The sequence below is a fragment of the Ochotona curzoniae genome, unplaced genomic scaffold, assembly GCF_017591425.1.
Source record: "Ochotona curzoniae isolate NIBS_2020 unplaced genomic scaffold, NIBS_Ocur_1.0 patch79, whole genome shotgun sequence".
Classification (NCBI taxonomy): Eukaryota; Metazoa; Chordata; class Mammalia; order Lagomorpha; family Ochotonidae; genus Ochotona; species Ochotona curzoniae.
This window is the reverse complement of record NW_024467060.1, coordinates 391,806-413,448: the sequence shown is the minus strand read 5'-3', so window position 1 is coordinate 413,448 and position 21,643 is coordinate 391,806. Positions and strand designations below refer to the sequence as shown.

The following is a 21,643-nucleotide window of genomic DNA, read 5'->3' as shown; positions in this document are numbered from 1 at the left end:
CCTGGTTTGGATTCTGTTGATGTCTAGCTCCAGGCCTCTGTGGGCTTCAGTCCTTCCAGAAAAAATATGGGGAGACTTGATGAGGTCACAGGTTCTCTTCAGGGGAGACGTTAAGATGACCACTACCTGGGATGAGCACTGTGGCTCCAGGGCTAAGCTGCTACTTAGGATGCTGCCTGTATCTCCAATCCAGTTTCCTGTAAAGTGCACCCTGGGAGGCAGCAAGCAGGTGATGGCTCAAGTGCTCGGGTCCCTGCTTCCCATGTGGGGGACCTAGATGGGGTTCCTGGCTCTGACCCAGCACTAGCTGTGGCAGGCATTTGAGGAGTAAATCAATAGATGGAAAATCTCTCTTCCTCTCTGCTCTACCTTTCAAATGAAAGTAAATAAAACAAGCAAACAGAAAGCACATGCCCACATCCCATATCAGTGAACTTGAATTCAAGTTTTGGCTTCCAATTTCCTATTACTGTGCACTCTAGGGGACAGTGGTAGGCCCCTACCACCTACGTGGGAGACCTGGATTGAGTTCCTGGTCCCTGGCTTCAGCCTTGCCTAGTCCCAACTGTCATGGGTATTTACAGAGTGAGTGGGAAGATGGAAAATCTTTCAACTGCATAAAATAGGATAATAAAATTTAAAAAAATAATAATTGTAAAATGTCAAGAATTTTCCAGACCTGGCTACTGTCCATACCAGCTCCAGTGTGTGGCTGCTCTGCTGTTGAAAGCACAGTTTGGCGGCACCCTTGGGAATCCTTGTTAAGGAGGAAGTTCCCTGGGGACTCTGTACAATGTCATAAGCTCATGGCCAGCGTGTCTCCCTCGGGAAACTGCCTGTCTGGACTCCCCTCTGCTCTGACAATCTAAGATTCTCCATTTCCAGGGATGGGGAGGTTAGGACCAGGTTGTCTTCCATTACCAGCCACCTTGCCTTTAGAAGCGCCCCTCAGGATTGAGCCTGTCCTTGCCCCCGACTCTGGGCAAAGACTTGGAGCAGTGATCACAGACATGGCTGACCCTGAGGCTGAGGCCTGGCAAAAACACAGACTGTCCATTCCTTGGAGCCTCAGCCACAGATTCCTTGCTTGAATGGGATGTGGGTTTCTGCAGGCCCAGGACAAATTTGGGGCTAGAACCTCAGTTTCCTGAGGCCCAGCTAGGCCCTTGGGACTTTCCTCTGAGCGTCGGTGCCTGCCAAGGTGAGATCACATTAAAAATATGGTTGGGCCTTGAAACTTGCCACAAAAAAGCTATTTGAGGAAACAATCAAAATGGCATAAAGTTAGTTATGTGTTGCCAAAAATGAAAGTATGCTTGAAAAAGACTGTTAATGTTAGAGCTCCATTTCTATCACCTCTTAGCCTTCTGGCTAAGGTCAAGTCCATTTCTAAGCTGCATCATTGGGTCTGAAACCATCTACATGTTCTGATAAGATCATCTGGCTTCCAGCTGCCACTCTGTTAAATTCCCTCACCAGAGGCTACTAACAGGTTCCCTACTCATTCTCCCCACCCCTGCCCTTCTTTCTCCTACCATCCCTCTCTCACCTTCCCCAAAATCTCTTCAGCTATAGAAAGCTGTTGCTTAATTTAAAAATGGTACCTCAAGGGGCAAACTGTTAGTTTGTAACATTTTTAGGACCAGCATAATGGCTAAACTGCCTGATCCTCTACCTGCAAACACTGTCATGCCATTGGGGGCCAATCCATGTCCCTGCTGCTCCACTTCCCTTCCAGCTCCCTGCCTATGGCAAGGCAAAGCAGTGGAGGATGGCCCAATGCTGTGAGAACCTGTATTTTCATGGGAGACCCAGAAAAAGCTCCCAGTTCCTGGCCCCTGGCTTTGGATCGGCTCAATTCCAGCCATTGCAGGCATTTGGGAAATAAGCCGGCAGATGGGAAAAAATCTTTTTGTCTCATTCTATCTGTGCATCTGCAAAGTCAGATATTCAGAGAGGAGGAGAGACAGAGAAGAGCTTCCTTCCGATGATTCACTCCCCCAAGTGAGCACAACGGCCGGTGCTATGCCAACCCGAAGCCAGAAGTCAGGAGTTTCTTCCAGGTCTTCCACACAGGTTCAGGGTCCCAAGGCTTTGGGCTGTCCTTGACTGCTTTCCCAGGCCACAAGCAGACACCTGGGTGGGAAGTGGGGTTGCCGGGATTAGAACCAGCGCCTATATGAGATCCCAGTGCTTTCAAGGTGAGGACTTAAGCCCCTGGGCCACAGTGCCGGACCCTGAAAATAAATAAATCTTACTACTACTACTGCTACTACTAATAATAATAATAAAAAAAACTGTATGGTAGTTAGAAACCCAGATGCTAAAGTCAGATCTAGAGCCTTGGCAGATCTGGTTTGCTTTTAGAAGTCACACAGCCTCTCTGAGCTTCAGTTTTTCATCTATAAAAGGTCAATCCTGACACTTGGCAGTGGTGAGAGTGGAGCAGAAGGTGCACAGAAAGCTTGTGGCAAGGTCACTGACAGCTGCTTACCTATCCACGGCAGCACCCTTTGTCCTCCCACAGGCACTACTGCCTGCACTCAGATCCTCCCGATCGCATTGCTATGGACAGCAGACCTCCAGCCTTCACAATCAGACTCGGAAACCTGGAAGAACCTTGTCCCCAGTGACAGCCTCACTGGGCGGAAGCACTTTTTTTTTCTAAAAAGATTTATTTATTTGAAAGGCAGTGTCACAGACAGAGAGGGAATGAGAGAGAGAGAGAGAGAGAGAGAGAGAGATGTTCCATCTGCGGGTTTACTAACCAAATGGTCACAACAGCCAGGACTGGGCCAGGCCAAAGCCAGGAGCCCGGAATTCCCTTCCAGTCTCTCATGTGGATGACAGGGGCACAAGCACTTAGGCCATCTTTTGATGCTTTCCCAGGCACAAAATAGGAAACTGGATCACAAGTGGAAGAGCAGGGACTCGAACTAGCATTCACATGGGATGCCAGCACAATATCCCTGACTCCCACATGGAAGACTGGGGGGAAATTTTTGGCAACTGGCTTCAGCCTGGCCCAGCCCCAGCTGTTGTGGACATTTAGGGAGTGAACTAACAGATGGAAGAGCTCTGCCTCCTCTTCCAACTCATCTTTCAAATAAACATCAATCAATAAATAAGTGGTTGCTGCTGGACAAACGGCAGTCTGTATGTTAATGCTGAGGGTCAGGTGGCAGTGTTGGTGGCTCCTTGTAAGCCCTGGGAGCAGGGTCTCGGACAAGATGATTCTCTGGAGAGAAGGCTAGGGGAATAGCTGAGCCCAGGCTTTCAGTGTGCAGATGTAAGCAACTTCTGCACATTCTTGGTGTTCCCTGTCCCTCTGTGCTATGAGTTGCACTGCTGATAAGTTGGAGGGAACCTCCCTTTGACAGCAGCGAGAGTTCATCCACCATTTCTGGCTGTCAGCTCCAGGGAAATGTCCCCATTCTAGGGAAATATGCACACTGTCCCCCTAACCAATTGAACTCTTTCTTGCTGGGACCCTCAGGCCCCACCGCAGTAATCAAAGCTGACCAATCACACCAACTAGGTTTTTTTTTCTGCCGTAGGATTTAAAGATTTATTCATTTATTTTATTGCAAGATCAGATATATAATAAGATGAGGAGAGACAGAGAGGAAGATCTTCATCTGATGATTCATTCCCCAAGTGACTGCAATGGCTGGAGCTGAGCTGATCCGAAGCCAGGAGCCAGGAGCTCTTCTGGGTCTCCAATGCAGGTGCAGGGTTCCAAGGCTTTGGCCCGTCCTCAATTGCTTTCCCAGACTACACACAGGGAGCTGGATGGGAAGTGGAGCTGCCAGGATTAGAACTGGTGCCCAAATGGGATCCTGGCATGCTTAAGGCTAGGACTTCAGCCACTAGACCACAGCAGCGGACCATGCTATAGAATTTAACTGGGCCTTTGCCACAGCTCAGCTTGGCACAGTTGGCCCTGTTCCTCCTCACCTCAGCCAGCTGCTTCTGCTCGTCTTGCCTCCATTTGTATCTGCTTTTGTGGCTGACAGCATGGACCCCCTGGCACCTGCAGCATCGCCAGCTGACCCCTGGGCTCTGATCCTTCTAGACTAGGGACAGCAAAGAGGATACACCCTAAGGTCACAGTCAGGACCCTTCCCCTGGGCTCTTCCAGGCCCCTCCTCCACTCTCAGCTCTTCCTTCCACACGCTGAGTCTCCCCACCAACCCCCAGGCTGGCTTCTTTCTGGCCTATCTTCTCTGGTGATGAGCGAATTCCTTTGTTGATCTGTGCAGGGAACACTCTGCCTTTGAAGTTGACCACAGTTGAATAATAGCCCCTGAGTGCTGGGGTTTTAGGCATAGCCACGGCTGGCAGCTGGAAGGGACAACCTCATAACCCTTTTCTCTTGGACCATCCCTGTGTCTTCATGTAGCATGCGCCACCGGGGTGACATGGGGTCTTGTGGGGTTTGGGAAAGAACATTTCCGTCTAGAGTCCCCCACCCCTGTGTGGAACCTCCAGGTATCCAGCTCTACTTACTCTTAGGTGCTAAGACTAGGGTTTGTTCCTGGACATGACAGGTCACAGGAAGGCTTGGACAACCAAGTATCTCCTAGTCTTACATATACATGCATACATATGCGCGCGCACACACACACACACACACACACACACACATTTCTGTCCTAGCCCCCTTTTGGAGACAGTTCAGGATATGTCCCTCCCTACTGAGGACAAGGGTGATCCCAATTTGGGCGAGAACCAAGTCCTCGAGTCCAGGGCAGGGACCACTCAACACCCTACCCATCTGTGTGAGGAGCCTGCTCAGCTCTGTGCCACCTCCTCGCAGAAGAAAAGCCACAATCCCATGTCCCAGGCACACTGCTGCCCAGGCAATGAGCCCAGCAGCTGCCCAACAACCACTCATGGACAAGTCTTCTACCTGCAGCCTGTGCTGCTTCCCAGACCAGCTGGTGCCAGGTCTGCGGGGCCCACAAGGGGAAAGGGCCTCTGCCCCAAAGCAGGGGGCCCACGGGACTGGGCTGATCTCACAGGAGGCAACGATGACAGTGGCACAGGGGGACCACAGGCAGGCTCTGTCTCAGCTAGGGCCTCTGCCAGCTCCCCCTGTGGCGCCAGGCCCAGCACCATGCTGGTGCACCCAAGCTGGCTCAGCCTCCCAGTCTCCTGGCGGGGGGCCCCTTCCTACCCAGCCTCCTCCTAAACCTCCCCTTATAAGGCCACCCCGGCAGGAGACGTGTGTTCTCTGCCCTCTGGCAGCTACCCACACAACGTCATGTGCTGTTTGATTGCTCAAGATTTTTAACCTAAGGCTGATTTTCTCCTTTTTTTTTTTTCTTCGCATAAAGAAAGTCACCCCAGGTCATGCAGGGACATTCAGTGGATGCCAAGCAAGGGCATGAGGATACCAAGAACCGCAGCCAGACCAGCCCATGGTAGCTTGCATGGTGTGGTCCACCACTGCATGGTGGGGCCCATATACCTCCAGCAGTCAACATCTCTATCAACTCCAACAGGTGCTGGGCACATCACGTCCCATCATGCTTTCTTTTCTTTTTTTTTAATTTAAAGATTTATGCATATACATATGTATATGTATACACACATAATATATGTATATATATAGTATATTATATATATATATACACACACAATAACATATAGATTATTGGAAAGGCAGATATACAGAGAGAAGGAGATACAGAAAGAAAGATCTTCCGCCCGCTGGTTCACCACCCAAGCAGGCACAATAGCCGGAGCTAAGCTGATCCAAAGCCGGAAGCCAGGAGCTTCTTCTGGATCTCCCATGTAGGTGCAGGGTCTCAAGCTTTGGGTCATCCTTGACTGCTTTCCCAGGCCACAAGCAAGGAGTTGGAAGGGAAGTTTGGCCGCTGGGACATAAAACGACATCTGAATGGGCTCCCGGTGCATGCAAGGCAAGGACTTTAGCTGCTAGACTCTTAAGTGACACTCCACGTCCTTGAGAATAACTGCTTCCCCTGATGTGAGTCATCTTAGCCTGTTGCCAGAGTGCCCTGCCTACCCTGGAAAGGAGTAGGCATCTGTCGTCCACCTGCCACTCATCTGCCACCCAGCTATCATGCACCCAGGGCCTGAACCTTGTAATTTCAGACACTTAATTTCTCTAAGGCCCCTATTAAACTTGGCCCTTGTCTGGGACCCCTGAGCTCTTCACCCCCCATTTTCCCATAGATGCTATTCTCCTTGACTTAGCCACAGCTGTGTTTCCCTTGCAGACACCCACAGCTGCCTGCTGGATGCAGTGAGAACTGGCATGAAGGGAACACATCCTGTCCACCCGCCATGACCTCAGAGTGGGAAGCCGGATGAAGCACAGCTCAGCTGAGTCTGTATGCCAGCAGGAGGCCTGAAGTCCCCCCCCTCCCTGAAGAGGGATGCTTTCTGCCCAGGACACTTCCCTGGGGCTCCCGACAATGCTGGTGGAGCTGTTGCCTCCTCCACTATGACGCCTGGACCCAGAATGGACCTTTCACCAGGGCATGGCCACCCTGGTTAGGTGAGATGCCCAGGCGTCTATGCTGAATGAGGAGGAAGACAGGAGTGAGCCCTGGAGTGTGACCAGGGACTGAGACACCTGGGTTGGGGGCTACTGTCCCTGGGCAGGATGGAAGTAAATACCACACTGAGTGATGGAGCAGGCTGAGCGGCAGCCAGGCAAGGAAGACGTGGCTCCTGTCACTAGAACCAGAAGCCCTGCTTTGTCCCATGACCCCCAGGTCAGGAGAGGCAGGTGGCCTAGTGGCAGGACAGATCAGGGCAGGGCAGAGATATTTTGGGGTTTAATGTGGAAGGCAGAAGTGAAAATATCTTGAACACACGGGAGGTGCAGGATAAGCACCCACAGATCCCTTGGTTAATCTGGTGATGGTCATGACTGGCACGGGCAGCAGAGAGCCAGGCCCTACTTAGATGTAGGGCTACAGGTCCGTGTGTACCCACACTTGGGCAGGGCAGGGGCTGTGCACTCCAGGCACCTATGACTAATCCTGTGCTGTTCACAGCTACCCCTCAACTTCCGAAAGTCATTTTGCCCCTCAGTGTCAAGTGGCTTTGGAGGAGCCCCATTGTGCCTGTCAGTCATTTGCTTCATTCCCCAACACTGGGTAGCCAGGCCAAGGCATCAAGATGGATATTTCCATTTCCTATGGCTTTTATTTGCACCTAAGCTGAGCCTGTGCTTGAGGGCAGAAGCTCAGTGAGCTGCAGGTGGGAGGGCACACACAGGGGGTGCCAGAGGAAAGCTGGCCAGGCCAGGAGGTTCGCCTTCACCAGACAAAGGCCCCTGCAAGGGAGTGCAAGGCCACTCCCCAGAACCAGAGGAGGAAGAAAGCTTGGCCCAAGGCAGCCTGCAGGAAGTGTGTGTTTAGAGTCACGCTCCTCAATTCCCAGTTTCTGGAAGAAGCTAGAGTATGGTGACACCATGAGGACAAGGCAGCTAGCTGTCCTGGAACAGGGTGTGTGGAACCAACAGCCCAGGGGGCATCCTGTGTCTGTATAATGACAGGAGGTGGACTAGATGTTCGTCCCTGCCCTTCTTAGTTGCTGGGGTGACAGTGCACAGTCCCTTTTTTGTAACCCCCTCCAACCTCCACCTCCTGCTGGGCCAAAATTACTCCATTCCTCCATCACCAGGCGCAGAGGTGATGGCTGGCCACAGCTGTGTCTCCCGTAGCACAGTTCATTTGCCTGTTCCTGGCAAGTGGCAGCCACTTTGCTTCAAAGCATTGAGGGTGAAGAGGCCCAGCTGCTTGGGGCCAAAGGAAAATAAACAGTCGGGCCCTGTGTGTATTCCACGGCCAAGAGAAGCCATCCTTCATGAGACAATGAGTGTTTCCAACCCCAGCCTCCCCACCTTCCCCGCCTGGAAGGGAGTGCAGTGGCTCCTGGGCTGCAGCCGTCCCCAGACTGCTCTCTTCCCAGGGTGCATCCCAGACGCCATGGCTCATCACCTCCCCGTGGTCCCACCAGAAGTGACAGCCTCGCCTCTGAAACCCCAGGGCCCTTCTCTGGAGCTCTGCCCTGGGTTTCCCCAGGACTGGTTGATCCATGCATTCATTTGTCTGTCAATAGATAAGCATCATTCATTCATTCAATAAATGTTTATTGAAGAGGCCAGCATTGCTATTGGCACACTACATCATAGTGCTAGTTACAAATCTGGCTGCTCTGCACCCAATCCAGCATCCAGCTAATGTGCCTGGAAAGGCAGCAGATGATGGCTCAAGTACCTGGGCCCCTACCACCCAATGGTGGAGATCCGCATGGAGTTCCAGGTTCCTGGCTTCAGTGTGGCTCAGTCCTGGATATTGCAAGCATTTGGGAAGTCAATCAGTGGATGGAAGGTCTCTTTGGCACTCTGTGTTTCAAATAAATGAATTTATTTTTAAAACTGTCTATTAAATTCCTCTTGCATTCTAGACATGGTTCTAGGTGCTAAGGATTCTGTGGAGAAAACAGACAAAAACCTCTGTTATCATGGAGTTCAAATTTTAATGGATGCAATACAACATGGAAGGTGATACCAAATGTTATGGAAGGAAATAAGACAGGCGAGAGGAGTGAGACATACAGCGGAGGGGAAGGTAGATTTTACATATGTCAGGAAAGGCCTCTGAATGGAAGTGGCTTCTGGGCATGGGTCCCCAGGGGAGGGGAGTGATTCACAGACACCAGAGCCAAGCAGAGGGCTGGGGTTCAGAGCCCCTGAGCTGGGACAACTGGCATGTCTATGAACAGCAGTGATGCCTGGGGAATGTGGTCAGAGAGAGTCAGGGAGGAAATGGGCCAGAAGACCCGGAGAGGACTCAGGCTTTCCCTCGAGGAGGCAAGGAGCCCCTGTTGCTGCTGAGTGGAAGAGCAACGCATCAGTCTGACCGACTCGAGTTTCATGCACAGGACCCTGGTGAAGATGGTGAAGGCAGGAAAGTCAGAAACACAGCCCTGCTGGAGTGTGGGGGGCCCTGCTCCCCTTCTGCTGTGCTGGGAGAAGCATGACAGAGCCATCACCGTGAGGACCCTCAGGGCTAGCGTGGCTGGGTTGTGAATGCCTTCCCTCCTGTCCTGGGAGGCAGGGATTGTCTGTGAAAGTGCAAGTCCCTCAGCATCTTACTCTGTCCTTACCACCCAGGTGGCCAGGAGTCTATCCACTACAGCCTAAGAGGATTCGGGATAGTTAGTTCATTTTCCTATGGGTTCCAAGAGGCCTATGAATCCCTCCAACAAGTGAGGATGCAGAGGGCAGGGCAGAGGGAGGGGTCTGACACTGTCCCCACCTTGGACACCAGCCAAGCAGGAACTTGGCATAGAACACAAGCAAATGGTGGTGCCTTCAAAATCAGGTTCTGCCACTTCCTAGCTCTTCCAATTGTGTGATCTTGGGATGGTTTTGATTTTTGCTTTTCCTTAAGAGGAGGAAGGAGGAGTTCTACAATCCTTAAAAGCATAAATAAGCCAACAGCAGGAGAGTTGGCTGGGAGTGCTATGTTATTAGGCATCAAAGCTATTTCAGATCGGGCACTCAGGGTGAAGGAACAAGCACATAGCAGGAGCCAGCAGGCTCTGTCTGAGCAGCCCCAAGGACAGCCAAGCTCCAAGTTCCACCGACTACAAGATCCCGTGCTCAATGTCACGGATCTCTTGGCCATCAGGTACTCAGCACTGGTCAGGAAGGAGAGCCAGGAGGCAAGCCTTTGTGCTGGTAAGAACAAGTTATCCAGGACTCGCAAGTAAAGCAAAAGGAGGCTTCAGTGGCCTTGCAATGTCGTGCTATGGCGGCAGTGGACAGCGAGCAAAGACTTATTTTTCCAAGGGAATGTGCTGTGGCTATACAATCTGCTACCAATTGGGGCCCAGGCTTTGGGAACCTCTGGCCTCACTTGGAGATGTAGGCATAGATATACACATTCCCACATGTGAAGATGAGAAGGGCTTTTTTTTTCCCAGCAAGAGAACCACAAAATGTATGGTGTTATTGTCCAAGAAGACATGAACTGGCTTCACTTTTAACTTGGCCAACTTCGCTATCAGTATGTCCTTCCCAACTAAATAGTCAAATCTCTTTAAAAAAAATATTTATGTTTTTTAATTGGGAAAGTAGGTCAGATTTAAGAAGAGAGACAGAGAAGGATCTTCCATCTGATGGTTCACTCCCCAAATAACTTCAACAGCTAGAAATGAGTCAATAGAAGCCAGGAGCCAGGCGCTTCTTCCAGGTTTCCCACATGGGCACAGGGTCCCAAGGTTTTGAGCCATCCTCTACTGTTTTCCCAGGCCATACGCAGGGATCAGGATAGGAGGTGGAGCAACCAGAACATGAACTGGCACCCATAGGAGATCTCGGCACTTGAAAGGTGAGCAGGTAGCCAATGAGCCATTGCACTGCAGTCCAGTTTCTTGCAGATGCCGTTTTCCATAGGCTTTGTAACTAGCAAGTCATCACTGACACATGCTAAAGTCCTCACCTTGCACACTCCGGGACCCCATGTGGGCGCCGGTTCTAATCCCGGCGGCCCTGCTTTCCATCCAGCTCCCTGCTTGTGGCCTGGGAAAGTAATCGAGGATGGCCTAAAACCTGTTCCGAGGCTCTAGGCTCCTGGTTTTAATGCAGCTCCAGACATTGCAGCTGCTTGGGGAGTGAACCAGCAGATGGAAGATCTTTCTGTCTCTACTTCTCTCCCTAAATCTGACCTGCCTTTCCAATAAAAGTAAATCTTTAAAAAAAATTTACTCTTCAACAGAATCCCATGTGAAAACTCTGCCTTTCAACGGGGGGGGGGGGGTGTCTAGCTCCCAGGGACTGTGGCGGCCTATAGAGGCCAAGGGAAGTGAAAGTAGCATGCCCAGAATCAAGGATGTGAAAACCAGAGTTTATTGCTGGGACTCTTCTGCCTAGGCACCTCCAGAGCTGGAAGAGCTCAATCAAACCTTACAGTTAATTTTCCTTGTTTTATTCTCAGGACACAGGCCAGAAGGGGTAGCCTTGACACCCGTCTCCATGACCAGGAAGTGCCTTGTTTTGATGCTACATTCTCCACTTCTGCTGAGCTCCTGAAGGATGGCGACCACCCAGGACCATGGAAAGGCTGGGAGGTAGGGGGCCAGGGTCAGAGAACCTTACTGGAGGGAGTAGTTGCCCCATCCAGCAGCAGAGGTCTAGATGTGGGGGTTGAGCCCCCACAACTACTTGCAGAATTTCATCACTTTATCCTGCAGGTGGGGAAGTGTTCCTGCTTGGCTACCAGCACAGAAGCTCACTGTTACCACCTGCATACGTGCAAGGCCACACATGTGCACATGCTCCCACAAGCACATACACATTCATGGTGGTCACAGCCAATGGGCCGATGAGCAGTGCGGACGCTGAGGAACTGCATCAGTCTGTGCTGTGCCGAGGTGGGGACAGAGCAGCGTGGGAGCAGAGGCTAGGAGGGGGCAAAGATGAGGCAGCAGTGGGCAATTTCTTGAGTACCCTCAAGCCAGGTAGTCAGTCTACTTCCCTAGCCAAAGGGGAGATGAACAACTCTAGGTGCTCCCCTGAGGCTGCACATTCCTGGAGAAGTTGTGGGGACTCTTCCTCTCACCCTGGGATCTCACTCCGAGCTGACCTTGGATTTGTGCTATTTCAGCTGGCCACAGCCCTCTTGGAGTGTCTCCAGCCATGGCTGCTTTCCCTCCAGACTGGGCTCAGAGACCCTCTTCCACCTGTTCCCCCACTCCCAACACCCCCTGAGCCGTTAGTCTGTGAAGTCACAACCTGTGCTTCTAGAAGCTAAGTAGTTAACCGGGTCCTGCCTGTAGACACCTCATTCCCTAAAGTGACACAGTTTTCCTCTATTGTCCCATTGGCCTGATTTCTTCAGTACCTTCTTTAATAATAGCATAGATGGATTATTTTTAAAAGATTATTTTTATTAGAAAGACAGATTTACAGAGAGAGCAGAAGAGACAGAAATATCTTCCCTACACTGGTTCACTCCCCAAATAGTCTCAACGGTTGGAGCGGAGCCGATCTGAAGCCAAGAGCTTCATCTGCATCTCCTATGTGGTTGCCGGGGTCCAAGGACCTGGGGTCATCCTTTTCTGCTTTCCCAGGCCATGAGCAGGGAGCTGAATCAGAAACGGAACAGCATGGACTAGAACTGGAGCCCATATGTTATGCTGGCACCTGCAGGTGGAGGGTTAGTCTGTTGAGCCACAGTGCTGGCCCCCATAGATGGATTCTTATTATTTTTTAAAGACCTTGCATGTTGTCTTGAACCCTTTTGCATCAAGGAAGTGTGGGCAAACTGTCTTGTCCTGTAACTCTGGAGATCGAGAATCTAAGTCTCACAAAACTTTCTAGCAATAACTCTCTTTGGGCTCAGCACTGTGTCAGGTACACAGCAGATGCCTATTTTTTGCCTGCTGATTGGCAGTTGGGGCAGTTTTGTTTAACCTATGCCTGTTTGTGCTCCATGACCACTCAAGTACCAACCTGGGTTCTTCAAATACCAACACCCCCCTCACTCACTGACACTGAGACCCGTCCCACCCCACCATCCAGCCCCAGGGCCTCTTGTACCATTCACACCAGAAGGCTTGAGAGCCCAGGGTCTCAACAGGGAGCTAAGTTCCTGGAAGTCCCTAAGGCCGCCCTCATACTCTGTCACAGCTCAGGGAGAAATCAGACCAGCTCCTTGTAAAGTCTCCCACCCACCCCACTCCGCACCGCCAGAGGGATACAGAGGGAGGAGGGGGCGATCACAGCTCTGGTGTCGTGGAGGCCACAGGTCCAGCAGCGCCCAGGGGCAGCCTCAGGAGAAAGGTTTGCAAGGAGCCCGGCCGGGGGAAGCCGGCTTTCTCTCGGAGCAGCCGCCAGGTGCCGCCTTCGATTGCATAAAGCACGGTGAAGACTCGGTTCACGGTGTAGACCGTGTCTCCGCGCACCACGGCTGTGAAGAGCGCGCCCTTGCTGTTGACGAACTGGCCGGGCAGCGCAGTCCACTGGCCAGTGGCCAAGTTGAGGCAGTCGATGGCACAGTGCAGGAAGTCGTCGGAAGGCCCGTTGCGCACAACGTAGAGGCTGTCGCGGTGGGCCACCATGCAGTGACCATAGCTCTGTGGTCGCCGCAGCTCGGCTACCGGCAGCCAAGTGTCTGCCCGCGCCGTGTACTCCACCACGGCCGTAGTGTCTGCCGGACGCCACAGGCACACGAAAAGGCGGCCGCGCGCCTGGGCGCAGGGCACTCCGGCGGCTGGCTGCGGCAGGTCGGCCACGAAGCTCCAGCAGCGCGCCGCCGGGTCATAGCGCTCCACGGAGCTCATGGCCGTCCTCTGGAACTCGCCGCCGATGGCGTAGAGGCAGCCGTCGAAGCCGGCCAGCGCCGTGTCATAGCGCGGCTGGTGCGGGCTGGGGAACTGGCGCCACGTGCCGCCGTCGGGATCGTAGCAGAAGCCCAGTTCTACCACTTCCTTGCTGGCCCCACGCACACCGCCTACGATGTACAACTTGTTGCCCAGCGTGGCTACACCTGCCAGCAGCGTGCTGGCCTCCAGGGGCAGCGCAGCCAGCGTGCGCCACGCGTCCTCCTCCTCATCTAGGTAGCAGAGCGTCCGCGATGCGTCCTCCAGGAAGCCGGGTGCAGGTGTGTGCGTGCTCACGGCCACATAGCTGCTGGGCCGCAGGGCAGCCACGTAGGCGCGGGCCTCGGGCAGCACCAGCTCGGCCGCCAGCTCGTGCGCGCCGTCGCGAATAAAGAGCGCGGCGCTGTGGAACACGTCGTGCAGGCCAAAGGCAGCGGCCGCATCGCACAGCAACGTGCAGTTGTCCGACGTGATGCTGTGCTCCAAGAAGCGTGCCAGCGCCGGCGCCTGCAGGAACGCGGCGCACTCCACGGCCTGCAGCAGCTCGTCGGGAGCCTCCAGCGCGGGCCTCTGGCCGCGCAGCACCTGCAGCGTTGTGCAGAAGCCGCCAGCGCTCAATACGCCCAGACGCACCTCGGCTGCGCGCGCCTCCCGCATGCCCGAGCGAAAGAGGCCGCGGAAAAAGTCACAGTGCTCTACCAGCAGGGCCTGCTCAGCCTCGAAGAGCTGGCCGCCCACCCAAATCTGCACTGCAGCCTCTGCACCCCGCGGCATGGTGAGCAAGAGGCGGGGGTGGAGGCCAATGCAGACGCTGGGGCCTCCCGGTTTGCGGAAAATGCTTCCCCCGGGGATATAAATATCGTCCCGGCTAAAGATAGTGCAGCTCATGTGATGTGGTCGCCCGCAGGCGGGGTGGCTGCGGGCCCATAGGCCACCTACAGACCTGTGTGTTCAACTGCTTTTCGTGGCTACTGCCACGTTGCAGGGTACTGCGAGGGGCTGCTCACAAGCAGGACCTGTAGAACGCACACCAACACCACCTGTGTGCCCTTGTGTGAGTACCCAAATTCCTCCCGGGACTCGGTCTTTGAAATGGGGCCCACAATAACACCTGTTTCACAGTATTGGGACAACGGCCGTAAAGCATTCCGACTGAAGTGCACAAGGCTTAGGGGATTTGTTAAAGTCATTCAGCTGGGAAATGAGCATTAGCTCTGAGCCGGTGACACCACGGCCAGAGAAGGAGGCAGAAGAGACTTCAGCCCACAGGCCTGGGCTAGCCCTGTCTCTCTGGGTCTCCACTTTCTCCTCTGTCACTTGGAGAAAGCAACATCCCTGCAGGGCGGATGAGTGGCCAATAAAAGCCCTGTAGGTGCCCATTTCCTCCATGCCTGGGGGTGGGGAAAAGCAGAGGGGCTGTTGAGGTGATCAGACCCCCGTGGAAGAGAAGAGGGGCTTCTTGCTGTAATAATAGTTAACTCTTGTATTGCATTAAGTGGAGACATCCCAGTAGTAAGCACTTGGCTACTATAGCTCTTGCCACAGTCTTACTAAGAAGCATCTTTAAAAACTTCTTGAGGAGCAGGCATTCAGTCGGCTAGTTCAGATGCCAGTGTCCCATATGGAAGTGTCTGGGGTTCTGTCGGGCCGCCCCTGACCCCAACCTTGTGCCAATGCAGACCCTGGAGGAAGCACAACTAACTGCTCTCCTGCCTCCTTACATCCTGATGGGAGACCTGAAGTCAGGCCTCAGCTGTTACATATTTTGGGGGAGTGGACAAGCAGATGGAAGTGTGTGCTTTTGTGTGTGTGTGTCTTTGAAATAAGTAAATTTTAAAAGTTCATGGACAATGCCTATTATGAGAGATCTATGCATAGTTTTCTCCTTTTTTAGTACCAAAACAAACTTTTAATTTCATTTCTACAAACTTTCTGAAGTATCCACATTCCCCCCATCTAATAAACACTCTCCATGGATTGCTTCTAGCAACACCATGCCTAGAATGGCCCCATTTCATAGATAAAGAGACAGACAGAGGCACCCAGAGGTCTAGTCATATGGCCAGAGAGTGGCAGAGCCACCACCTGCAAGCAGCGAGTCTGACCTGGGGCGTGTGCCCCTAACCGCTGTGCTCTGCTGCCTCTTGTGCTGCCAATGCTAGGCAGGCTCTGGTCAGGAGGTCCCAGTTGGAAGCAACATCAAGCACAGATGGTTCAGCACTTCCATGTACAGAGTGGACAACTGAGAGCAAAGAGGCGGCTAACCTAACAGAATGTCTTACAGCTTGAGACTGGGAGCCTCCAGGTCTCGTGCTGACCGCCCCAGGGCACTTTTTAACACTTCCAACTAGCCAGAATTTTCCTGGGTAGCCAACTACTACTTGTCGAATGGGAGGAAGTTTAATGAATCTCTTCTTTCTTCTCTGCTTCCTTACTCTGCAAGTGAGCAAACTGAGGCCCAGATTTGAGTGGGACTGTATTTGCCACTCAAGGAGAAGTTCAGGCACCTGTCCTCACCTACAAGACGACTTCTGGCATGTTCCCCAGCCAGTGACCAAGCAGGAAACAAGAGGAAGGCAGGGAAACTTTCATCCCATTAGGAAACATAGGTGCGAATCTGCAGAGCCACACAGAGGAGCCTGCTCTAGTAGGAAACATCCACCCAGTTTGCTTCCTCAAAGCCAGGCTTGGATGTGGGGACCACAGTGTGAGCCTGGGAAGCCAGCGGCCTGGGGGAGGCAGCCAGAAATACCTGCACTCAACCCCGGGGCAGTACCGGAAGGGGAGGAGGGGGAGGCAGAGTGGGTGAGTGAAAGTCCCCACAAATACTGTCCCAGGCATGGTGCCAGCTGCTCTGCTTGCCCGAAAGGTCCTGAAATGCCCAGGCAGCAGGCGTGTCAGTCCCTCTCTCTGCAATGCCAGCTCCTGACCATACCCTTCCTGGTGACCCAAGTGGTAGCAGGGGAGGAGATATTTGCCTTCACATTTCAGAGGTTAAAAAAAAAAAAAAGCAAGGCTTGGAAGTCTGATGGACTTGTCCTCACTCATGAACCAGGATGTGAGAATGGATTAAACCCTACCTGTTAACCCCAGGCCCTGCTCTTTGACACCAGCCTACCTGCCCCTCTCTTGCCCTGGCCTTGCCTCAGCTGTTTCCTCTGGGGCTCAGATAAGGGCAAAGATGCTTAGGAGCTGAATTCCAGGATATGGGGCTACAGCACAAGTGTTGGAAACACAGGTGCCTCCCAAGCAGAGTGTCCCAGACACCTAGATGCTAGCAGGCACATCCAGATGGAACCATTCCATAGCAAGAGGCACAAAGAATGTAAACCACTCCCCCACTGAAGCTCACTTGCTTATTGGTTCCTGAGCTCTCAGATTTTCCCCAAGTCCAGCCCTGGCCTGAGTTGGCTGGGGCTCGTGCACCGCCCACTTTCCATCTCCAGCAGCTGGGCGGTGGGGAAGGGTCCTCCGGTGGGACTGTGGTTCTGAGGCTAGGCTAAGTACCCCCAGGCCTAGCCGGAGGCTGCCTGCGGTGAGAGCTTCCTCTTCCTGGAGGCTGAGTGTCCCTCTGGGACTTGGAGAAGACAAGGAACTAGCCTGCCTGTGGGCAGCCCACAGAGTTTCCCAGGCCCTGGCCGACCCCACATCAGCCTCCCACTCCGTTCCGGGCTGGGAGTAGGAACCAGGGGAGGAGTCAGCTCAGACTGCAGCTCTCTGGAGCACTACCCCAGCCCAACCACAATGACAGGCAACAGCAGGAATCTGTCAAGTGTAAGAGTAAGACAAGTAAGTAAGTGTAAGAGTCCTAACATTGCCAGGAGAGACCCAGCCCTTGCCCTGGGAGACTGGTTGCTCTTTCCATCCTCAGTGGTGTTCCCACAGGCACTGATAGGCTGGACAGTCACTTGCGCTGCCTGGACCTGAGGAAGAGCACTGGGCTAGGAGTCCAGATGGCTGTGTGTGCTTTGAACGCCGGTACCACACTCACTTGCAAAAGTGAGCCAACCTTGCCAAACCTCGTTTGTTCACTTAGAAGGCTGTGGAGTTAGGTTCTGTTTCGCTTTGACATCTGCACTTCACATTGCAAGCCCACAGACATGATTTCACAATGGCTCTCTAGGGAAGCCATCAACTTAACTAAGACTTTCCAGAAACCTGGCTTCCTGTGGAGTGGCTCCTGGAGCACCTCATTGGCCCTCCATGTCTAGACTTGTACATGTCCCACCTGATCATTCCAGGACAGCTGTTGAGCACCTGCTGCATGCTCCCACTGTAGGGCTCAGTGCTGTGCCTCTGCCCTCATAAGAGCCTTGTGGTGAAGTCAGAAGAACTGAGCACTGGGGCCAGAAGCTCCTGGCTGCTGATTTTGGACCAGCCAGGCCTGGCCATTGTAGCCATTTGAGGAGTGAACCAGAGTAGATCTTTCTTTTGCTCATTCTCTTTATGTGATTCTGCCTTTATTTTTTTTTTTAACTTTTACTTTTCTTTTTAACTATTTAATTAAGTTTATTGGAAAGGCATTTTACAGAGAGAAGGAGAGGCAAAGATCTTTCATCCATTGGTTCATTCCCCAAGTGACCACAATGGCCAGAGCTGAACTGATCCAAAGCCAAGAGCCAGGAACTTCTTTGGGTTTCTCACATGGGTGCAAAGTCCCAAGACTTTGGGCCATCCTCTACTGCTTTCCCAGGCCACAGACAGGGAGCTGGGTGGGAAGTGGAGCATCCGGGGCAAGAATTGGCACCCGTATGTAATCCCAGTAGTTGCAAGGTGAAGATTTAGCCACTGGGCCATCACATCAAGCCCAATTTTCTTTTGAATATTGCCTATTTAATTGAGAGGAATGCACACCCATGGGAGCCTCTGATTAGGGTGAAGAGGGTCAGGTATAACAGAAGATGGTGGGACAGATGTTTGTTTGTTATTCTTGTTTTTCTCCTGTATCTGCAGGAGAGGAGAGGGAGAGAGCCACTCCTTGCTGTCAAACTACATCAGCACCTCGGGTTAGGAGACAGTCAATTGATGATGCCTTAGACACCCCGAAGTGGGAAAGAGTGTTAAAAAGTGTTCTGAGGGTGTTATTTGAGACATTGTTGACTTTGTTGCACCAGGATTGAGAAAATCTTTCCAAGGTCTATTGGTTGACAAAGTCCACCTCAGTGCATCCACAAACCTAGGAACCTATTGCAAAGCTTCGCTACAAAGAGTTGTCCAACCTGTTTTGCTTTCCATCCTCTAACTGCAGTACCAGTAGCCCAGTAGACAGTAGACAGTCCTTGCTGACCTACTTGAGCTGCCTGTCATGTCCCCCCTGTGATTTTTCCCTGTAGCTGGGGTCTGAGTCCAGCGCTGCAGTAAAATAAAAAATAAATAATATTTTTAAAAAATTGAGCATGAGGGCCCAAATTCCTCTGTCAGGGTGTGTGGAGTATGTGCCATTCATGTCTGCAGGAGTGGGGGGCGAGCATTTGCTTTTTTGAGTTGTGGGACAATCTGCATGTGAGACAGTTTCATATCTAATCCTTAATAGTATGCCTATTTATTTATTTACTTTTAAAATTTATTTGAAAGGTGGAGAAAAAGAAAGAGGCACAGATCCTACTTCTGTTGGTTGACTCCCCAAATGCCTGCAGCAGCTGAGACTAGGCCAAAGAAACTTCATCTAAGGTAATCCCAGACCTGATTCTTGTGTGTGCCTGCCAATTCAAATAAAAATAAAGAAATTTTAAAATAAATAAATAAATAAAAAGCAGCAGCAGCCTGTGATACTGGCATCTCATACAACTTCCCATCCAGCTCCCTACTAATGGCCTGGGAAAAGCAGCAAAAGAAGGCCCAGATCCTTAGGCCTCTGCCACCCATATGAAAGGCCACGGTTCCCCACTCTGGCCTGGCCCAGCTCCAGCTATTGTAGGCTCCTGGAGAGCAAACCACCAGATGACAGAGTCTCTCTGTGTCTCCTCTCTATGTAACTCTGACAAATAAATCAATAATTTTTTTTCTTCCAGTCTGGTATCCCTATGTAGGTGGCCAGGATCCAAGCACTTGAGCCATCACCTGCTGCCCCCACCCCTGGGTTATGCATTAGCCGGAAGCAGGACTCAAACATCTGGATACGGGATGTGGGCTGTCCAAGAGGCATCTCACCCACCATGCTGAACACCGGCCTGGCCTGGGTTGGGAAGACGAGGACCCCGAGAACAAGCAGGTGCTGACAACCCCCTGTCCCCATCAGCACACACACCAGGATGTGGCCAGGTCAGATTTCCGCAGCTGAACCTGTGCAGGTCCCCGGCTCGCCCTCCCTCCAGCCGTACTCCAACAAGCTTTGTTCTTCTGCACACTCTGTCCAGACTCTCTTCCCAGGGCCAGCACCAGGAAGTGGCTAAAACTTGGCTCCCACTTTCTCTTAAAGAAAACCAGAGGCTGTTAGCTGTTGTGTGAGGGCTTCTGGCCTGAGGGCGCCATTTAAGCTTATTCCACCCCCCCACCCCGGACCCAGAGTTTTCCTAAAACTGTGGTTTTATCATGCTCTCCCAGAAGCACCCACCCTGCTTCCCTTCTTGCTCAGTGGGACGATACTGTCCAGTCCTGACCCTGAACTTCTGCCTGCTGGGCTGAACTTCCTTGGCTTCTCTTGGGGATAAGTGGGTGGGAAAGAGGAGGGAAAGGATGCAAAGAGGGGTTCTGAGGCTCCCGTACCCCTCCCTGCTTGAGCCTGACATGCATTCCAAAAGTAAGGCGTGCTAGGTCCTAGAAGGTGGTGAGGCATGGGGCGAAGGGCTGATGCTGTCTTTCTACCAGTCCCGAGTCACATCATGGACTTTCACGTTTCCTTTTCTCTTCTGTCCACATCAATCTTTTTGTACTTATTTGAAAGATGGAGGGGCTGGTGTGATGGCTCAACTGGCTTATTCTGTAAGCACTGGCATCCCATATGGGCTATGGTTCATGTCCCAGCTAGCTCCGTGCTACTGGCCTGAGAAAGCAGTGGAAGATGGCCCAAAGCCTTAGGAACTTGTATCCATGTGGGAGATCTGGAAGAAGCTCCTGGCTCCTGGCTTCAGATCAGTTCAACTCTGGCCATTGCTGCCATTTGGGGAGCAAACCAACAGGTGCAAGATCTTTCTGCAAAAATCTATCTTTCCAATAAAAGCAAATAATTTTTTTTTTATAAAAAGATACATAATGATCTGTCTTCCACTGGTTCGGTTTCCACTTGCTTGTGACAACTGGGGCTGAGGCGGGCTAAAATCAGGAGCCCAGAACTCCATCCAGGTTTTCTACATGGGTGGCAGGGACCCAAGTACTTTTTCTGCTACCAACCAGGGTGTTCATTATCAGGGAGCTGGGTCCCAAGCAGCGACAAGACCCACCTGTCCTTCCTGTACACAAGCCCACTGATACCTCAAGGAAGGTACCAGATCCTAGGAGACTGGGCAGCAGGAGGGGAGGCCCTTGCCCTGTCTCCGGCACAACTGTGTTCAACCCAAGGGATGTGAGTAGGTGAGTCCTGTCAGGCTTACAGGGAACACTTGTAGGCAAGCGGGGGTTGAGGGTGGGTGGGTTTCAAAATCAACACCCCATCTATACAACAAGCCACAAACATTTGCCACTAAGGGAACTCCCTCAGGAAGAAATGGCAGGCACCCCGCCAGCACGGGTTGGGTCTAAAGTGAACCTGCGCTGGCTAGGAAATCCTAGTGAGGGGCCCTCCGCACAGTCCTCCAACAAGCTGGAGTTCTGCAGTGATACCCCACACCAGCGCCCAGAGAGGGCAAGGCAGAATATGAACCCTGGAAGCTTCCTGGAGGAGGAGGCAGGCTTGGTGGGAAAGCAGAGGGGTAAGTTTCCTGCTGGTGGGAAGAGATTGAGTGGATGTTCTTTGGTCAAGTCGGGAACGACTTCCCTCTACCTCCCACCGTTACCGCCCGGGACTCACAGTGTCTGGCTCTTCCCAGAGGGGCTGGAAGAGCCCAGCCTGGTGTGCGAGGCCCAGCCCCGAGGCGGGGACGCTGCTGGCCGGCAGGGCCCGGGAGGAGCATGCCGGCGCCGGGCGGCCCCCGCGGCCCTTACAAGGAGTTCTGCCGGCGGAGCCCCGCGCCGCCCCGCCCGCCGGCCGGCTGCTCCTCCTCCTCCCGCCGCTCGGCCGGGGCAGCGGGGGCGCGGCCGCCTGGGCGCTCGGCTCCTGGGGTCCGCCAGCGCAGGGGATCCCGCGTGCGTTTCTCGGGGGGCTGGGGACGCGGGTCGTTGCCGCCGCGTCGCT

The 21,643-nt window shown here is 52.8% G+C and overlaps 1 protein-coding gene across 1 annotated transcript; it reads right to left on the bottom strand.

The window, feature by feature from the left end:
* Positions 1-12,771: 12,771 nt before the first annotated feature.
* LOC121168225 (kelch repeat and BTB domain-containing protein 13) lies at positions 12,772-14,148 on the bottom strand. The gene has a single exon (XM_040998128.1). It carries the CDS (start codon positions 14,146-14,148, stop codon positions 12,772-12,774), a length of 1,377 nt encoding a protein of 458 aa, XP_040854062.1.
* Positions 14,149-21,643: the final 7,495 nt, after the last annotated feature.